General features: G+C 42.7%; 2 protein-coding genes across 2 annotated transcripts; both read right to left on the bottom strand.

The window, feature by feature from the left end:
• Positions 1–6,726: 6,726 nt before the first annotated feature.
• On the bottom strand, positions 6,727–9,295 carry LOC135564649 (keratin, type I cytoskeletal 13-like). The gene is made up of 7 exons (XM_065010045.1): positions 8,735–9,295; positions 8,545–8,627; positions 8,135–8,291; positions 7,762–7,923; positions 7,520–7,645; positions 7,200–7,420; positions 6,727–6,951 (listed from the first exon to the last, which is right to left on the bottom strand). Exons 1-7 carry the CDS (start codon positions 9,233–9,235, stop codon positions 6,837–6,839), a joined length of 1,365 nt encoding a protein of 454 aa, XP_064866117.1. The 5' UTR covers positions 9,236–9,295; the 3' UTR covers positions 6,727–6,836.
• A 6,577-nt stretch (positions 9,296–15,872) lies between these two features.
• Positions 15,873–18,429, bottom strand: LOC135564648 (keratin, type I cytoskeletal 13-like). Its single transcript, XM_065010044.1, has 7 exons — positions 17,874–18,429; positions 17,684–17,766; positions 17,274–17,430; positions 16,897–17,058; positions 16,655–16,780; positions 16,335–16,555; positions 15,873–16,098 (listed from the first exon to the last, which is right to left on the bottom strand). The coding sequence occupies exons 1-7, from the start codon at positions 18,372–18,374 to the stop codon at positions 15,984–15,986; spliced, it is 1,365 nt and encodes a 454-aa protein (XP_064866116.1). The 5' UTR covers positions 18,375–18,429; the 3' UTR covers positions 15,873–15,983.
• Between the last annotated feature and the right edge of the window lie 1,342 nt (positions 18,430–19,771).

Raw genomic sequence — 19,771 nt, 5'->3', positions numbered from 1 at the left:
TTCCCAAGCTTTAAACATCCCAAGGAGCACTGTGCAAGCGATAATATTGAAATGGAAGGAGTATCAGACCACTGCAAATCTACAAAGACCTGGCCGTTCCTCTAAACTTTCAGCTCATACAAGGAGAAGACTGATCAGAGATGCAGCCAATAGGCCCATGATCACTCTGGATGAACTGCAGAGATCTACAGCTGAGGTGGGAGACTCTGTCCATAGGACAACAATCAGTCGTATATTGCACAAATCTGGCCTTTATGGAAGAGTGGCAAGAAGAAAGCCATTTCTTAAAGATATCCATAAAAAGTGTTGTTTAAAGTTTGCCACAAGCCACCTGGGAGACACACCAAACATGTGGAAGAAGGTGCTCTGGTCAGATGAAACCAAAATTGAACTTTTTGGCATCAATGCAAAACGTTATGTTTGGCGTAAAAGCAACACAGCTCATCACCCTGAACACACCATCCCCACTGTCAAACATGGTGGTGGCAGCATCATGGTTTGGGCCTGCTTTTTCTTCAGCAGGGACAGGGAAGATGGTTAAAATTGATGGGAAGATGGATGGAGCCAAATACAGGACCATTCTGGAAGAAAACCTGATGGAGTCTGCAAAAGACCTGAGACTGGGACGGAGATTTGTCTTCCAACAAGACAATGATCCAAAACATAAAGCAAAATCTACAATGGAATGGTTCAAAAATAAACATATCCAGGTGTTAGAATGGCCAAGTCAAAGTCCAGACCTGAATCCAATCGAGAATCTGTGGAAAGAACTGAAAACTGCTGTTCACAAATGCTCTCCATCCAACCTCACTGAGCTCGAGCTGTTTTGCAAGGAGGAATGGGAAAAAATGTCAGTCTCTCGATGTGCAAAACTGATAGAGACATACCCCAAGCGACTTACAGCTGTAATCGCAGCAAAAGGTGGCGCTACAAAGTATTAACTTAAGGTGGCTGAATAATTTTGCACCCCAATTTTTCAGTTTTTGATTTGTTAAAAAAGTTTGAAATATCCAATAAATGTCGTTCCACTTCATGATTGTGTCCCACTTGTTGTTGATTCTTCACAAAAAAATACAGTTTTATATATTTATGTTTGAAGCCTGAAATGTGGCAAAAGGTCGCAAAGTTCAAGGGGGCCGAATACTTTCGCAAGGCACTGTAGCCCTCAGTAATCCTGAATCATCAGGTAGTATTTTTTTTCTCTCATGTTTATTCTTTCATCATTTCATTATTAAACTCCCCTTCTACACCTGTTTAACTTCGGTCAGATGTTTTGGGTAGCCTTCCACAAGCTTCCCACAATAAGTTGGGTGCATTCTGGCCCATTCCTCCTGACAAAGCTGTTGTAACTGAGTCAGGTTTGTAGGCTTCCTTGCTCGCACACACTTTTCAGGTCTGCATACACATTTTCTATGTGATTGAGGTCAGGACTTTGATGTCCACTCCAATACCTTGACTTTGTTGTCCTTAAGCCATTTTGCCACAATTTAGAAAGCATGCTTAGGGTCATTGTCCATTTGGAAGACCCATTTGTGACCAAGCTTTAACTTCCTAAATGATGTCTTGAGATATTGCTTCAATATATCCACAATTTTTCTGCCTCATGATGTCTTCTATTTTGTGAAGTGCACCAGTCCCTCCTGCAGCAAAGCACCCCCACAACATGATGCTGCCACCCCCGTGCTTCACAGTTGGGATGGTGTTCTTCGGCTTGCAAGCGTCCCCCTTTTTCCTCCAAAAATAACAATGGTCATTATGGCCAAACAGTTCTATTTTTGTTACATAATTTCTCCAAAAAGTACGCTCTTTGTCCCCATGTGCAGTTGCAAACCGTAGTCTGTTTTTTTATGGCAGTTTTGGAGCAGTGGCTTCTTCCTTGCTGAGCAGCCTTTCAGGTTATGTTGATATAGGACTTGTTTTACTGTGGATATAGATACTTTTGTACCTGTTTCCTCTAGCATCTTCACAAGGTCCTTTGCTGTTGTTCTGGGATTGATTGCACTTTTCCCACCAAAGTATGTTCATCTCTAGGAGACATAACGCCTCTCCTTCCTAAGCGGTATGACGGCTGCGTGGTCCCATGGTGTTTATACTTGTGTACTATTGTTTGTACAGATGAATGTGGTACCTTCAGGCATTTGGAAATTGCTCCCAAGGATGAACAAGGTCTGCAATTGTGGAGGTCTGCAATACATCCATAGGCAAACCTCCAATTGACTCAAATGATGTCAATTAGCCTATCAGAAGCTTCTAAAGCCATGACATAATTTTGGGGAATTTTCCAAGCTGTTTAAAGGCACAGTCAACTTAGTGTATGTAAACGTCTGACCTACTGGAGTTGTGATACAGCGAATTATAAGTGAAATAATCTGTCTGTAAACAATTGTTGGAAAAATTACTTGTGTCATGCACAAAGTAATGTCCTAACCGACTTGCCAAAACTATAGTTTGTTAACAAGAAATGTGTGGAGTGGTTCAAAAGCGAGTTTTAATGACTCCAACCTAAGTGTATGTAACCTTCTGACTTCAACTTTAAGTAAGATAAGTAGTTGATTGATCTAAGCTGACATATGGAATTGTTAACATGGATCATTTAGCTATTTGATTTGTAATTTTATGAGCCTTTTATCTATCAAGAAATAATATATGTTTGATAAAATGTTGAATTTGGCCTTTCCTGCTACAGTATAGCCCATAGGAAAATAGATAGTCAAAAAATGTATTATATGAAATAAGGTTTTGAAGTGTCTGACCTATACCTAGGAGATATAAGAAAGCTCAGGAAATAAATATATATATTTTTTTTTTTTACACATATTTAACCCTTTATTTTTGTTGGCACAAAACTACCTCCATACTTCCATTAATTTGTAAGGGTTACATTTAGTCGAGACCCGGGACACTTGTGGGGGTCGTAGAGCAAAACGTAGATCACCATTGTTTTTGTGAGAATCTCCCCGTTCTACATTAGTGTCATAACTGAATGGGGAAGGATAGGGGGATCCATCAAGAAGATGCTCATAGGACTACTCAGGTACACTTGAAAAAAACAAGTCAGGAGTAAACATTGGCCTGTGATATAGGAAAGATACAATACGCTCTGGTCTATTTCAATCCAACCACATGTTAACTGAAGGGCATTGAAGTTGAGAATAGGAAAGTGGGGCTTTAGAGTCACCTCTGGTCAACAGGGGCCGACAAGACAGAGGGGCAGAGTTGAGTTGTGTGTGTGATGAAGTCTCACCCTAGTGTGCGGCTCTCAGAGTACTCCATCCTGCGGGCAGTGATGGAGGCAGCCAGGTTAATAAAGCTGCGGGAGGGTGTGGTCCGGAGGAGGGGGGAGGACAGGGGCAGGGTGGCACACCACGCAGCCAGGGCCCCACAGCTGCCCAGGGAGGAGGAGGAAGAGAGGGAGATCTGTGGTATGCTCAGATAGGTTTAGCCTGCTGTGGTGAATATTTTTGGTTTGATAGTCTTCAATCTTTTCAAACACCAGCAGAAAATAACTGTGTTTTACAGTATCATAACAAAAACGATCTACATTATTTTGTCCCAGTTTGGTGAAAATCCTCTGATAGTGTGTTTAAATGCCAGACTTAAAACAATGAGATCAGACCAAACCCTTTCAAAAGCTCAATAACTTCCACTATGTAGTAGGCCTATCTAAAATGGCTACTAAACTCAAAGACAAAGCTAAGACACCAGAGGGTTATGATCAGAGCACGTTGACTGCACGTGTATGAGCCTAGAAGACCTGCTAGAGGGACCTCCTTCCTCTCTCAGTCCCGTGAATCAACTGACTTAACATTCCAATGCAACATCTTGCCATACAAAATATATAGCAGAGTTGATAGCCTTCCCTACATAATCAGCTAGGCCAGTGGTCCCAAACCTTTTCACTCATGCCCCCCTTTTATCACGGGGGAACATCTCATGCACCTCCATGCCCCACGCCTGCCCCAATTGAATTAACTGCTACTATTGTTACAAAACAATATGATAACAAAATTATACAAATGAACTCCTTAAAATTAGCCTTTTAATCAACATGAAAGAGAACAAACAAATACTATTACTCATTCCATATTGAAATCAAGAAGAAAAAGAAGAATAAACCTTCTTTCTCCAGTGCAATGTCACATTCCTATAGCTAGGGTGGGCCAATTTTTATTGTGGATTTTCTCAATTTGAAATAAAAATGACATTGGTTGCATAAACATGATTTAGTGCCCCCCCCACACACAATTTAGGCCTACAAATATATTTTCTGATCATAATACAGAGGAGGATAGATTTTTACTGCTAGTCAGAGTCTGGGAGACAGGCAGGCTGCCTCTGACTGGGGGGAGAAACAGGCTTGCTTGTAGTATTCCGTTATATCTATACTATACCGTTTGGATGCTGCAGACGTTTTTGTGAGAAGACCAATTTTCGGGATGTCTCCTGGTCTGACACACATCGCTGTAGATCCGCCACTTTCCACTGCAGATGCGGAAGGGTGACGGAAGGGCGGATGCGGTGGGTTGAAACGCAGCCCATGCAGCCCAAGCAACAGATATCTGCAGCTTAAACTGATGGGGTTTGATGGTGATTTTTTTATTTATTATGTTACTTAGATTGAAACACCGGTGCGTCAATAGGGGGTTAGGTCCTGCCCATTCATACTTGATTTTCTATATTCCTGTTCTCTTGGGTGGTTTCACCCTGGAGTAACTTGTTCTTCTGATAATCCTGACACAAAGTGGAGATTAGGAATGGTTGTCAAACTTTTTACTTTTACCTGAATTGTATCATATTACATTTCAAATGAGTGCTGGAAATAACATATTTCATGCAAATATGTTTCATGTAAATAGGTTAGATCATCGTGCTGGGACATGTACAGTGGGGCAAAAATTTATTTAGTCAACCACCAATTGTGCAAGTTCTCCCACTTAAAAAGACAAGAGAGGCCTGTAATTTTCATCATAGGTACACTTCAACTATGACAGACAAAATGAAGAAAAAAATCCAGAAAATCACATTGTAGGATTTTTTATGAATTTATTTGCAAATTATGGTGGAAAATAAGTATTTGGTCAATAACAAAAGTTTATCTCAATACTTTGTTATATACCCTTTGTTGGCAATGACAGAGGTCAAACGTTTTCTGTAAGTCTTCACAAGGTTTTCACACAATGTTGCTGGTATTTTGGCCCATTCCTCCATGCAGATCTCCTCTAGAGCAGTGATGTTTTGGGGCTTTTGCTGGGCAACATGGACTTTGAACTCCCTCCAAAGATTTTCTATGGGGTTGAGATCTGGAGACTGGCTGGGCCACTCCAGGACCTTGAAATGCTTCTTACGAAGCCACTCCTTCGTTGCCCGGGCGGTGTGTTTGGGATCATTGTCATGCTGAAAGACCCAGCCACATTTCATCTTCAATGCCCTTGCTGATGGAAGGAGGTTTTCACTCAAAATCTTAAAATAATGACCCCATTCATTCTTTCCTTTACAGGGATCAGTCGTCCTGGTCCCTTTGCAGAAAAACAGCCCCAAAGACTGATGTTTCCACCCCCGTGCTTCACAGTAGGTATAGTGTTCTTTGGATGCAACCTAGCATTCTTTGTCCTCCAAACACGACGAGTTGACTTTTTACCAAAAAGTTATATTTTGGTTTCATCTGACAATAGGACATTCTCCCAATCTTCTTCTGGATCATCCAAATGCTCTCTAGCAAACTTCAGACGGGCCTGGACATGTACTGGCTTAAGCAGGGGGACACATCTGGCACTGCAGGATTTGAGTCCCTGGCGGCGTAGTGTGTTACTGATGGTAGGCTTTGTTACTTTGGTCCCAGCTCTCTGCAGGTTATTCACTAGATCCCCCCCCCTGTGTGGTTCTGGGATTTTTGCTCACTGTTCTTGTGATCATTTTGACCCCACGGGGTGAGATCTTGCGTGGAGCCCCAGATTGAGGGAGATTATCAGTGGTCTTGTATGTCTTCCATTTTCTAATAATTGCTCCCACAGTTGATTTCTTCAAACCAAGCTGCTTACCTATTGCAGATTCAGTCTTCCCAGCCTGGTGCAGGTCTACAATTTTGTTTCTGGTGTCCGTTGACAGCTCTTTGGTCTTGGCCATAGTGGAGTTTGGAGTGTGACTGTTTGAGGTTGTGGACAGGTGTCTTTTATACTGATAACAAGTTCGAACAGGTGCCATTAATACAGGTAACGAGTGGAGGACAGAGGAGCCTCTTAAAGAAGAAGTTACAGGTCTGAGAGCGAGAAATCTTGCTTGTTTGTAGGTGACCAAATACTTATTTTCCACCATAATTTGCAAATAAATTCATAAAAAATCCTACAATGTGATTTTCTGGATTTTCTTTCTAATTTTGTCTGTCATAGTTGAAGTGTACCTATGATGACAATTACAGGCCTCTCTCATCTTTTTAAGTGGGAGAACTTGCACAATTGGTGGCTGACTAAATACTTTTTTGCCCCACTGTATATGTAGGTTTGTTTAACATCTACTTGCATCCCTAAACCCAACACTAGGTGACACCCGTACTTAGTAATCAGGCTAACACCAAGTTCCACCTTACCACTCACAACTGAAACTATTTCATGAAGTTGAATTAAATAGGCACAAATGAAATCATTCATGAAACCAAAGCAGACATTTGTGAAAAAACAATAGTATAATTTTAGCCTGTTATGAAGACAAAGTAATTGAACAAACAAAGGATTTCAGATGTATTATTTTGTTTATTGCTGTTGCCTTCCAGAAATGCACTGGATGTTTAGTGAGTAAGATAATCAGTTATTGTATTACCCTCAGTACACACATGTACTGCATCAGCGGCGTGCATAGGAAGAAGCTGAGGATTGGGTGGAGGAGACCACTTTCCCATCCACCACCTCTTCTACCACTGTGATGACCTTCCTGGTGCTGGTAGAGGAGGAGGAGACACTGTGGACCAAACAGAAAACACCAATGAGCACATAATCGACTGTACCCAACACAATATGGCAAGGTCTTACCTTGCAAGGTTTTGACATGATTCTACTGGTAGTGTACAAACTGGTGGGGCCACTGTTTTGCTTCTAAGAAAGTAAGTGCATCTAGCCTAGAACTTGCTCAAAGTTTAGAATCAAAACACCCTTGATAGCCTAAGAATAACATTTGATGGACTAATAGAATAGGCTTGTTTGGCTCACCTTCTGGCCTCTCCGTCCAGCAGTCTCCTGTACTCAGCGATTTCCATCTCCAGCCTGGTCTTGATGTCCAGCAACATCTTGTATTCCTGGCCCTGGCGTTGCAAGTCAGCCCTGAGATTTACCAACTGTTCCTCCAAGCTAGTCACCTGCATCTGATAACCCGACAGCTGCATGGAGTAACGGTTCTTTGTCTCTGCGAGGGTATTTTCCATGGATGATTTCTATTGGAAAGAAATGAAGAGCAAAACAAAACATCAGGAAGTAGTTGAGCAAATTCATTGATGGGTGGCAGACATTGAAACATTCTTGAACAATCTTACCATGCTTATTTGTGATTGCAGTTCGATTTCAAGACTCTGCAGTGTGCGTTTGACTTCTGAGATTTCAGATCTGGACGTTTGGATAACTTCTGTGCTGATTGCGACCTCCTTGTTCAGCGCCTCGGTCTGTGGAAAACACCATCCAAAATAATGTTTTTACATGAACAATTCAATTGATGGGACATTTTTGACATCGTGGACCAAAATGATGGAATCATTTTTATAATGACAAAAAGTATTACCTTGGCGTGGAACCAGCCCTCCAGTTCTCTGTTGTTCTTGGCAGCGACAGCCTCGTAGTGTTCGCGAATCTCAGCCATGACTTTGCTGAGGTCTTCCTGTGGTGCAGCGTCAACCTCCACATGGACCTGGCCGCTCATCTGGGCACGCATGGACAACAGCTCCTGCAGAACAACAATGAAACAGATTTAGGTCTGTAGGTCATCATCATGGTTCAGAAAGTAGTTCTAGATTTGTTCAAATGTTTCTGGATTTAAATACATAGATTATGATGTATTACTTGCTCACAAAAATGTTGTACAGTAATGCCTGGCTGGAGCTGTCATTTTAAGACCCGACACTATAGATAGGCTAGTATGGGAATCAGAACCCGACCTCCTCGTGGTTTCTCTTGAGGTAGACCAACTCCTCTCTCAGCCCCTCAATCTGCATGCTCAGGTCCTTCTTGGACATATTCAGCTCTTCCAGAACACTCCTCAGCCCAGCGATGTCTGCTTCCACTGACTGACGCATGGACAGCTCGGTCTCATACCTACATAATAAAACATACAATGATTTACAGTGTACCAGTGTGTCTCAACTTGCTCTGTAATCATTGAACCTGAGCTATTTCACGGTGTGAGCTTTTTTACATGACAGATGGCATCAATATTTTTATTTGTACACTAGACCGGAATCAGTAGGTCACTTTTCTGGTATTGAGTCAATACTGGTATTCTGGTATTGAGACAATATTTGTCTGAGTGAGTGGACAAAATATTTGCCAATTTGGTGAGTGAACTCACTTCATTCTGAAGTCTTCAGTGGCAAGCCTGGCATTGTCAATGCTTAGATGGACAGAACCATTCACACGGATGGCTTCCTGCATCTGAAAATAAAATGGATACTTTTGTTTCTAAATAAAATACATAGTGCAAGTTTTTCAATATGTGGCATGAAATAAAAGTGTAACAGTACTGGCATACAAAAGCTTACCTTGGATTGGAGGTCTCTGATGATGACATGGGATGAACCATAGTCGCGAGCACTGGGGGAGGCCTTGGCCTCGAGGAACTGGCGGATCTTCAGCTCCAGCTCAGCGTTGGCCTTCTCCAAGGTGTGAACTTTCGCCAGGTAGGTGGCCAGACGGTCATTCAGGTTCTGCATGCAGAACTTCTCGTTGCCGATGACATGGCTGTCACTTCCTCCACCAGACATACTGAAGCTGGAGCCTCCACCGAAGCCAGCACCACCACCGAAACTGCCACCAACAGCAGAGAAGGACCTGGAGGCTCTAGCACTGGAGATGCGCACCCCAGAGCCACCTGCACCCCCATACACGCTGCCGGCCCTAATGCCACTGATGCGGCTGCCTCCACCAGACATGGACATGGACATGCCACCACCACCAGACATGGACATACGCGAGGAACCCATAGATGAGCCCTTCATGGATCTGCTTGAGGAGGATCTGAAGCTGCTGCTGGAGAAGGACATGTTGATGGAGTCTGCTGATGTCTTACTGCTCTGGCTGGAGAGAAGTGAGTGCAGAGCAGTTGGTCTAAGCTCCTTTTATGCTAAGAGAGGAGAGGAGGACACAGACGACACTTGAACTGAATACAGTAATTACATACTTTAAAAGGGCACACCAGGCATGCCAAAGTTGTTAGGATTCAAACCTGTTGAGCCTACAAAAGCAATTGTTGATTTTAGGCAGTTCTTTCCATTGAATGTCACCAATGCAAAGTCATAGAATTATCATTTTTGACTGTTGAGAAACAGATGACATTTGAAAGTAATCCCTAACTGTAGAACTGGTAGTTAGGATGACTTGACAGCCTTGAGGCCTAACTTGATCTTTAGACTAATACTAGAGTGAGACAAGGACGACACAGTTACTGGATGTGAGAACTCCACCTACATTAACAATCAATCATGGATTATTTCCAAATCATATCTATTGTACTGAACATGACACAATCAAAGTTTCTGTGAAGATTCTAGAGTAGAGTACAGAATTGGTTGACTTGTTTAACATTGTTTTACACTGTAAAGGAGTGTAAAGTAGACAGGATTTCAAAACCACTTATATATATATATATATATATATATTTTTTTAAATGTAAAAACTGTTTTGTGATACTCAATTGGTAGTTACAGTCTTGTTCCATTGCTGCAACTCCCGTACGGGCTCGGGAGAGGAAAGGGTCGAGAACCACGCGTCCTCCGAAACACGGCCCTGCCAAGTCGTACTGCTTCTTCTTCCATGTCACGCCTACTCCTGCTCCCTCTTTCCGGCGCTCAACGTCACCGGTCTACTAACCACTGGTCCTGGCAACCCAAATTGTGCACACCTGGCAACCATCATTGCAGACACCTGCTCCCCATCATTAAGCACACCTGGACTTCATCACCACCCTGATTTCTCTCCCTTCATATACAGTGCCTTGCGAAAGTATTCGGCCCCCTTGAACTTTGTGAACTTTTGCCACATTTCAGGCTTCAAACATAAAGATATAAAACTGTATTTTTTTGTGAAGAATCAACAACAAGTGGGACACAATCATGAAGTGGAATGACATTTATTGGATATTTCAAACTTTTTTAACAAATCAAAAACTGAAAAATTGGGCGTGCAAAATTATTCAGCCCCTTTACTTTCAGTGCAGCAAACTCTCTCCAGAAGTTCAGTGAGGATCTCTGAATGATCCAATGTTGACCTAAATGACTAATGATGATAAATACAATCCACCTGTGTGTAATCAAGTCTCCGTATAAATGCACCTGCACTGTGATAGTCTCAGAGGTCCGTTAAAAGCGCAGAGAGCATCATGGAGAACAAGGAACACACCAGGCAGGTCCGAGATACTGTTGTGAAGAAGTTTAAAGCCGGATTTGGATACAAAAAGATTTCCCAAGCTTTAAACATCCCAAGGAGCACTGTGCAAGCGATAATATTGAAATGGAAGGAGTATCAGACCACTGCAAATCTACAAAGACCTGGCCGTTCCTCTAAACTTTCAGCTCATACAAGGAGAAGACTGATCAGAGATGCAGCCAATAGGCCCATGATCACTCTGGATGAACTGCAGAGATCTACAGCTGAGGTGGGAGACTCTGTCCATAGGACAACAATCAGTCGTATATTGCACAAATCTGGCCTTTATGGAAGAGTGGCAAGAAGAAAGCCATTTCTTAAAGATATCCATAAAAAGTGTTGTTTAAAGTTTGCCACAAGCCACCTGGGAGACACACCAAACATGTGGAAGAAGGTGCTCTGGTCAGATGAAACCAAAATTGAACTTTTTGGCATCAATGCAAAACGTTATGTTTGGCGTAAAAGCAACACAGCTCATCACCCTGAACACACCATCCCCACTGTCAAACATGGTGGTGGCAGCATCATGGTTTGGGCCTGCTTTTTCTTCAGCAGGGACAGGGAAGATGGTTAAAATTGATGGGAAGATGGATGGAGCCAAATACAGGACCATTCTGGAAGAAAACCTGATGGAGTCTGCAAAAGACCTGAGACTGGGACGGAGATTTGTCTTCCAACAAGACAATGATCCAAAACATAAAGCAAAATCTACAATGGAATGGTTCAAAAATAAACATATCCAGGTGTTAGAATGGCCAAGTCAAAGTCCAGACCTGAATCCAATCGAGAATCTGTGAAAATAACTGAAAACTGCTGTTCACAAATGCTCTCCATCCAACCTCACTGAGCTCGAGCTGTTTTGCAAGGAGGAATGGGAAAAAATGTCAGTCTCTCGATGTGCAAAACTGATAGAGACATACCCCAAGCGACTTACAGCTGTAATCGCAGCAAAAGGTGGCGCTACAAAGTACTAACTTAAGGGGGCTGAATAATTTTGCACCCCAATTTTTCAGTTTTTGATTTGTTAAAAAAGTTTGAAATATCCAATAAATGTCGTTCCACTTCATGATTGTGTCCCACTTGTTGTTGATTCTTCACAAAAAAATACAGTTTTATATCTTTATGTTTGAAGCCTGAAATGTGGCAAAAGGTCGTAAAGTTCAAGGGGGCCGAATACTTTCGCAAGGCACTGTAGCCCTCAGTAATCCTGAATCATCAGGTAGTATTTATTTTCTCTCATGTTTATTCTTTCATCATTTCATTAACTCCCCTTCTACACCTGTTTAACTTCGGTCAGATGTTTTGGGTAGCCTTCCACAAGCTTCCCACAATAAGTTGGGTGCATTCTGGCCCATTCCTCCTGACAAAGCTGGTGTAACTGAGTCAGGTTTGTAGGCTTCCTTGCTCGCACACACTTTTCAGGTCTGCATACACATTTTCTATGTGATTGAGGTCAGGACTTTGATGTCCACTCCAATACCTTGACTTTGTTGTCCTTAAGCCATTTTGCTAAAACTTAGCAAGCATGCTTAGGGTCATTGTCCATTTGGAAGACCCATTTGTGACCAAGCTTTAACTTCCTAAATTATGTCTTGAGGTGTCTTCTATTTTGTGAAGTGCACCAGTCCCTCCTGCAGCAAAGCACCCCCACAACATGATGCTGCCACCCCCGTGCTTCACAGTTGGGATGGTGTTCTTCGGCTTGCAAGCGTCCCCCTTTTTCCTCCAAACATAACAATGGTCATTATGGCCAAACAGTTCTATTTTTGTTACATCAGACCAGAGGACATTTCTCCAAAAAGTACGCTCTTTGTCCCCATGTGCAGTTGCAAACCGTAGTCTGCCTTTTCCTGGCAGTTTTGGAGCAGTGACTTCTTCCTTGCGGAGCAGCCTTTCAGGTTATGTTGATATAGGACTCATTTTACTGTGGATATAGATACTTTTGTACCTGTTTCCTCCAGCACCTTCACATGGTCCTTTGCTGTGGTTCTGGGATGGATTGCACTTTTCCCACCAAAGTATGTTCATCTCTAGGAGACATAACGCCTCTCCTTCCTAAGCGGTATGACGGCTGCATGGTCCCATGGTGTTTATACTTGTGTACTATTGTTTGTACAGATGAATGTGGTACCTTCAGGCATTTGGAAATTGCTCCCAAGGATGAACAAGGTCTGCAATTTTTGTTCTGAGGTCTTGGCTGATTTCTTTTGATTTTCCCATGATGTCAAGCAAAGATGCACTGAGTTTGAAGGTAGGCCTTTAAATACATCCATAGGCAAACCTCCAATTGACTCAAATCATGTCAATTAGCCTATCAGAAGCTTCTAAAGCCATGACATAATTTTTGGGAATTTTCCAAGCTGTGTAAAGGCACAGTCAACTTAGTGTATGTAAACTTCTGACCTACTGGAGTTGTGATACAGTGAATTATAAGTGAAATAATCTGTCAACAATTGTTGGAAAAATTACTTGTGTCATGCACAAAGTAGATGTCCTACCCGACTTGCCAAAACTATAGTTTGTTTACAAGAAATTTGTGGAGTGGTTCAAAAGCGAGTTTTAATGACTCCAACCTAAGATGTATGTAACCTTCTGACTTCAACTTTAAGTAAAATAAGTAGTTGATTGATCTAAGCTGACATGGAATTGTTAACATGGATCATTTAGCTATTTGATTTGTAATTTTATGAGCCTTTTATCTATCAAGAAATAATATATGTATATTTTTTGATAAAATCTTGAATTTGGCCTTTCCTGCTACAGTATAGCCCATAGGAAAATAGATAGTCAAAAAATGTATTATATGAAATAAGGTTTTGAAGTGTCTGACCTATACCTAGAAGATATAAGAAAGCTCAGGAAATAAATATATATATATTTTTTACACATATTTAACACTTTATGTTTGTTGGCACAAAACTACCTCCATACTTCCATTAATTTGTATGGGTTACCTTTAGTCGAGACCCGGGACACTTGTGGGGGTCATAGAGCAAAATGTAGATCACCATCGTTTTTGTGAGAATCTCCCCGTTCTACATTAGTGTCATAACTGAATGGGGAAGGATAGGGGGATTCATCAAGAAGATGCTCATAGGACTACTCAGGTACACTTGAAAAAAACAAGTCAGGAGTAAACATTGGCCTGTGATATAGGAAAGATACAATACGCTCTGGTCTATTTCAATCCAACCACATGTTAACTGAAGGGCATTGAAGTTGAGAATAGGAAAGTGGGGCTTTAGAGTCACCTCTGGTCAACAGGGGCCGACAAGACAGAGGGGCAGAGTTGAGTTGTGTGTGTGATGAAGTCTCACCCTAGTGTGCGGCTCTCAGAGTACTCCATCCTGCGGGCAGTGATGGAGGCAGCCAGGTTAATAAAGCTGCGGGAGGGTGTGGTCCGGAGGAGGGGGAGGACAGGGGCAGGGTGGCACACCACGCTGCCAGGGCCCCACAGCTGCCCAGGGAGGAGGAGGAGGAAGAGATAGGTTTAGCCTGCTGTGGTGAATATTTTTGGTTTGATAGTTTTCAATCTTTTCAAACACCAGCAGAAAATAACTGTGTTTTACAGTATCATAACAAAAACGATCTACATTATTTTGTCCCAGTTTGGTGAAAATCCTCTGATAGTGTGTTTAAATGCCAGACTTAAAACAATGAGATCAGACCAAACCCTTTCAAAAGCTCAATAACTTCCACTATGTAGTAGGCCTATCTAAAATGGCTACTAAACTCAAAGACAAAGCTAAGACACCAGAGGGTTATGATCAGAGCACGTTGACTGCACGTGTATGAGCCTAGAAGACCTGCTAGAGGGACCTCCTTCCTCTCTCAGTCCCGTGAATCAACTGACTTAACATTCCAATGCAACATCTTGCCATACAAAATATATAGCAGAGTTGATAGCCTTCCCTACATAATCAGCTAGACCAGTGGTCCCAAACCTTTTCACTCATGCCCCCTTTTATCACGGGGAACATCTCATGCACCTCCATGCCCCACGCCTGCCCCAATTGAATTAACTGCTACTATTGTTACAAAACAATATGATAACAAAATTATACAAATGAACTCCTTAAAATTAGCCTTTTAATCAACATGAAAGAGAACAAACAAATACTATTACTCATTCCATATTGAAATCAAGAAGAAAAAGAAGAATAAACCTTCTTTCTCCAGTGCAATGACACATTCCTATAGCTAGGGTGGGCCAATTTTATTTTGGATTTTCTCAATTTGAAATAAAAATTAAATCGAAGTATTTTAAGGGTGACATTAGGTTGCATAAACATGATTTAGTGCCCCCACACACACAATTTAGGCCTACAAATATATTTTCTGATCATAATACAGAGGAGGATAGATTTTACTGCTAGTCAGAGTCTGGGAGACAGGCAGGCTGCGTCTGACTGGGGGAGAAACAGGCTTGCTTGTAGTATTCCATTATATCTATACTATACCGTTTGGATGCTGCAGACGTTTTTGTGAGAAGACCAATTTTCGGGATGTCTCCTGGTCTGACACACATCGCTGTAGATCCGCCACTTTCCACTGCAGATGCGGAAGGGTGACGGAAGGGCGGATGCGGTGGGTTGAAACGCAGCCCATGCAGCCCAAGCAACAGATATCTGCAGCTTAAACTGATGGGGTTTGATGGTGATTTTTTATTTATTATGTTACTTAGATTGAAACACCGGTGCGTCAATAGGGGTTAGGTCCTGCCCATTCATACTTGATTTTCTATATTCCTGTTCTCTTGGGTGGTTTCACCCTGGAGTAACTTGTTCTTCTGATAATCCTGACACAAAGTGGAGATTAGGAATGGTTGTCAAACTTTTTACTTTTACCTGAATTGAATCATATTACATTTCACAATAAATGAGTGCTGGAAATAACATATTTCATGCAAATATGTTTCATGTAAATAGGTTAGATCATCGTGCTGGGACATGTACAGTGGGGCAAAAATGTATTTAGAGAACTTGCACAATTGGTGGCTGACTAAATACTTTTTTGCCCCACTGTATATGTAGGTTTGTTTAACATCTACTTGCATCCCTAAACCCAACACTAGGTGACACCCGTACTTAGTAATCACCAAGTTCCACCTTACCACTCACAACTGAAACTATTTCATGAAGTTGAATTAAATAGGCACAAATAAAATCATTCATGACACCAAAGCAGACATTTGTGAAAAAACAATAGTATGATTTTAGCCTGTTATGAAGACAAAGTAATTGAACAAACAAAGGATTTCAGATGTTTTTTTTATTTTTATTGCTGTTGCCTTCCAGAAATGCACTGGATGTTTAGTGAGTCAGATAATCAGTTGTTGTATTTCCCTCAGTACACTCATGTACTGCATCAGCGGCGTCCATAGGAAGATGCTGAGGATTGGGTGGAGGAGACCACTTTCCCATCCACCACCTCTTCTACCAATGTGATGACCTTCCTGGTGCTGGTAGAGGAGGAGGAGACACTGTGGACCAAACAGAAAACACCAATGAGCACATAATCGACTGTACCCAACACAATATGGCAAGGTCTTACCTTGGTGGTAGTGGTGGTAGTGTACAAACTGGTGGGGCCACTGTTTTGCTTCTAAGAAAGTAAGTGCGTCTAGCCTAGAACTTGCTCAAAGTTTAGAATCAAAACACCCTTGATAGCCTAAGAATAACATTTGATGGACTAATAGAATAGGCTTGTTTGGCTCACCTTCTGGCCTCTCCGTCCAGCAGTCTCCTGTACTCAGCGATTTCCATCTCCAGCCTGGTCTTGATGTCCAGCAACATCTTGTATTCCTGGCCCTGGCGTTGTAAGTCAGCCCTGAGATTTACCAACTGTTCCTCCAAGCTAGTCACCTGCATCTGATAACCCGACAGCTGCATGGAGAAACGGTTCTTTGTCTCTGCGAGGGTATTTTCCATGGATGATTTCTATTGGAGAGAAATGAAGAGTTAAACATAACATCAGGAAGTAGTTGTGCAAATTTATTGATGGGTGGCAGACATTGAAACATTCTTGAACAGTCTTACCATGCTTATTTGTGATTGCAGTTCGATTTCAAGACTCTGCAGTGTGCGTTTGACTTCTGAGATTTCAGATCTGGACGTTTGGATAACTTCTGTGCTGATTGCGACCTCCTTGTTCAGCGCCTCGGTCTGTGGAAAACACCATCCAAAATAATGTTTTTACATGAACAATTCAATTGATGGGACATTTTGGACATCATGGACCTAAATTATGCAATCATTTTTATAACGAGAAACAGTATTACCTTGGCGTGGAACCAGCCCTCCAGTTCTCTGTTGTTCTTGGCAGCGACAGCCTCGTAGTGTTCACGAATCTCAGCCATGACTTTGCTGAGGTCTTCCTGTGGTGCAGCGTCAACCTCCACATGGACCTGGCCGCTCATCTGGGCACGCATGGACAACAGCTCCTGCAGAAGGACAATGAAACAGATTTAGGTCTGTAGGTCATCATCATGGTTCAGAAAGTGGTTCTAGATTTGTTCAAATGTTTCTGGATTTAAATACGTAGATTATGATGTATTACTTGCTCACAAAAATGTTGTACAGTAATGCCTGGATGGATCTGTTATTTTAAGACCCGACAGACACTATAGATAGGCTAGTATGGGAATCAGAACCCGACCTCCTCGTGGTTTCTCTTGAGGTAGACCAACTCCTCTCTCAGCCCCTCAATCTGCATGCTCAGGTCCTTCTTGGACATATTCAGCTCTTCCAGAACACTCCTCAGCCCAGCGATGTCTGCTTCCACTGACTGACGCATGGACAGCTCGGTCTCATACCTACATAATAAAACATACAATGATTTACAGTGTACCAGTGTGTCTCAACTTGCTCTGTAATCATTGAACCTGAGCTATTTCACGGTGTGAGCTTTTTTACATGACAGATGGCATCAATATTTTTATTTGTACACTAGACCGGAATCAGTCGGTCACTTTTCTGGTATTGAGTCAATACTGGTATTCTGGTATTGAGACAATATTTGTCTGAGTGAGTGGACAAAAGATTTGCCAATTTGGTGAGTGAACTCACTTCATTCTGAAGTCTTCAGTGGCAAGCCTGGCATTGTCAATGCTTAGATGGACAGCACCATTCACACGGATGGCTTCCTGCATCTGAAAATGAAATGGATACTTTTGTTTCTAAATAAAATACATAGTGCAAGTTTTTCAATATGTGGCATGAAATAAAAGTGTAACAGTACTGGCATACAAAAGCTTACCTTGGATTGGAGGTCTCTGATGATGACATGGGATGAACCATAGTCGCGAGCACTGGGGGAGGTCTTGGCCTCGAGGAACTGGCGGATCTTCAGCTCCAGCTCAGCGTTGGCCTTCTCCAAGGTGTGAACTTTCGCCAGGTATGTGGCCAGACGGTCGTTCAGGTTCTGCATGCAGAACTTCTCGTTGCCGATGACATGGCTGTCACTTCCTCCACCAGACATACTGAAGCTGGAGCCTCCACCGAAGCCAGCACCACCACCGAAACTGCCACCAACAGCAGAGAAGGACCTGGAGGCTCTAGCACTGGAGATGCGCACCCCAGAGCCACCTGCACCCCCATACACGCTGCCGGCCCTAATGCCACTGATGCGGCTGCCTCCACCAGACATGGACATGGACATGCCACCACCACCAGACATGGACATACGCGAGGAACCCATAGATGAGCCCTTCATGGATCTGCTTGAGGAGGATCTGAAGCTGCTGCTGGAGAAGGACATGTTGATGGAGTCTGCTGATGTCTTACTGCTCTGGCTGGAGAGAAGTGAGTGCAGAGCAGTTGGTCTAAGCTCCTTTTATGCTAAGAGAGGAGAGGAGGACACAGACGACACTTGAACTGAATACAGTAATTACATACTTTAAAAGGGCACGCCAGGCATGCCAAAGTTGTTAGGATTCAAACCTGTTGAGCCTACAAAAGCAATTGTTGATTTTAGGCAGTTCTTTCCATTGAATGTCACCAATGCATGACATTTGAAAGTAATCCCTAACTGTAGAACTGGTAGTTAGGATGACTTGACAGCCTTGAGGCCTAACTTGATCTTTAGACTAATACTAGAGTGAGACAAGGATGACACAGTTACTGGATGTGAGAACTCCACCTACATTAACAATCAATCATGGATTATTTCCAAATCATATCTATTGTACTGAACATGACACAATCAAAGTTTCTGTGAAGATTCTAGAGTAGAGTACAGAATTGGTTGACTTGTTTAACATTGTAACACTGTAAAGGAGTGTAAAGTAGACAGGATTTCAAAACCACTTATATATATTTTATTTTTTATTTTTTTAATGTAAAAACTGTTTTGTGATACTCAATTGGTAGTTATAGTCTTGTTCCATTGCTGCAACTCCCGTACGGGTTCGGGAGAGGAAAGGGTCGAGAACCACGCGTCCTCCGAAACACGGCCCTGCCAAGTCGTACTGCTTCTTCTTCCATGTCACGCCTACTCCTGCTCCCTCTTTCCGGCGCTCAACGTCACCGGTCTACTAACCACTGGTCCTGGCAACCCAGATTGCGCACACCTGGCAACCATCATTGCTGAAACCTGCTCCCCATCATTAAGCACACCTGGACTTAATCACCACCCTGATTTCTCTCCCTTCATATAGCCCTCAGTAATCCTGAATCATCAGGTAGTATTTTATTTCTCTCATGTTTATTCTTTCATCATTTAATTATTAAACTCCCCTTCACCTGTTCTACTGGGTACGACCATGAAGGAGGTCCTCTGCATTCTCTACCGCCTCGACACCACTAGCGAGGTTCTCCATACCTCTGATGGAGGACCTCCTACTACGGGTCGTCACAGTGACCTAGTCCCACAGCCTACCCAGCAGTCCGGCCAGGTCAGAGATACCGACTGTCCCTTCCGGAGAGGTATGACGGCACTCCATCGAAATGCCGTGGCTTCCTACTCTAATGCTCCCTCCATTTCGCCTATCAGATGGGAGCCCCCACCAGCGAGAGGTCCATAGTTGCTACGGTCATTTCCCTGCTGAACGGAAGGGCGTTGGAGTGGGTTATAGCCATCTGGGAGAGAGGAGCTGGGTTCCTATGAGAGATTCATGGCTCTGTTCAGGGCGGTCTTAAACCATCCTCCAAAGGGCA

Source organism: Oncorhynchus nerka, linkage group LG26 (genome assembly GCF_034236695.1).
Source record: "Oncorhynchus nerka isolate Pitt River linkage group LG26, Oner_Uvic_2.0, whole genome shotgun sequence".
Taxonomy (NCBI): domain Eukaryota; kingdom Metazoa; phylum Chordata; class Actinopteri; order Salmoniformes; family Salmonidae; genus Oncorhynchus; species Oncorhynchus nerka.
This window is presented reverse-complemented; position numbering and strand designations above follow the sequence as displayed.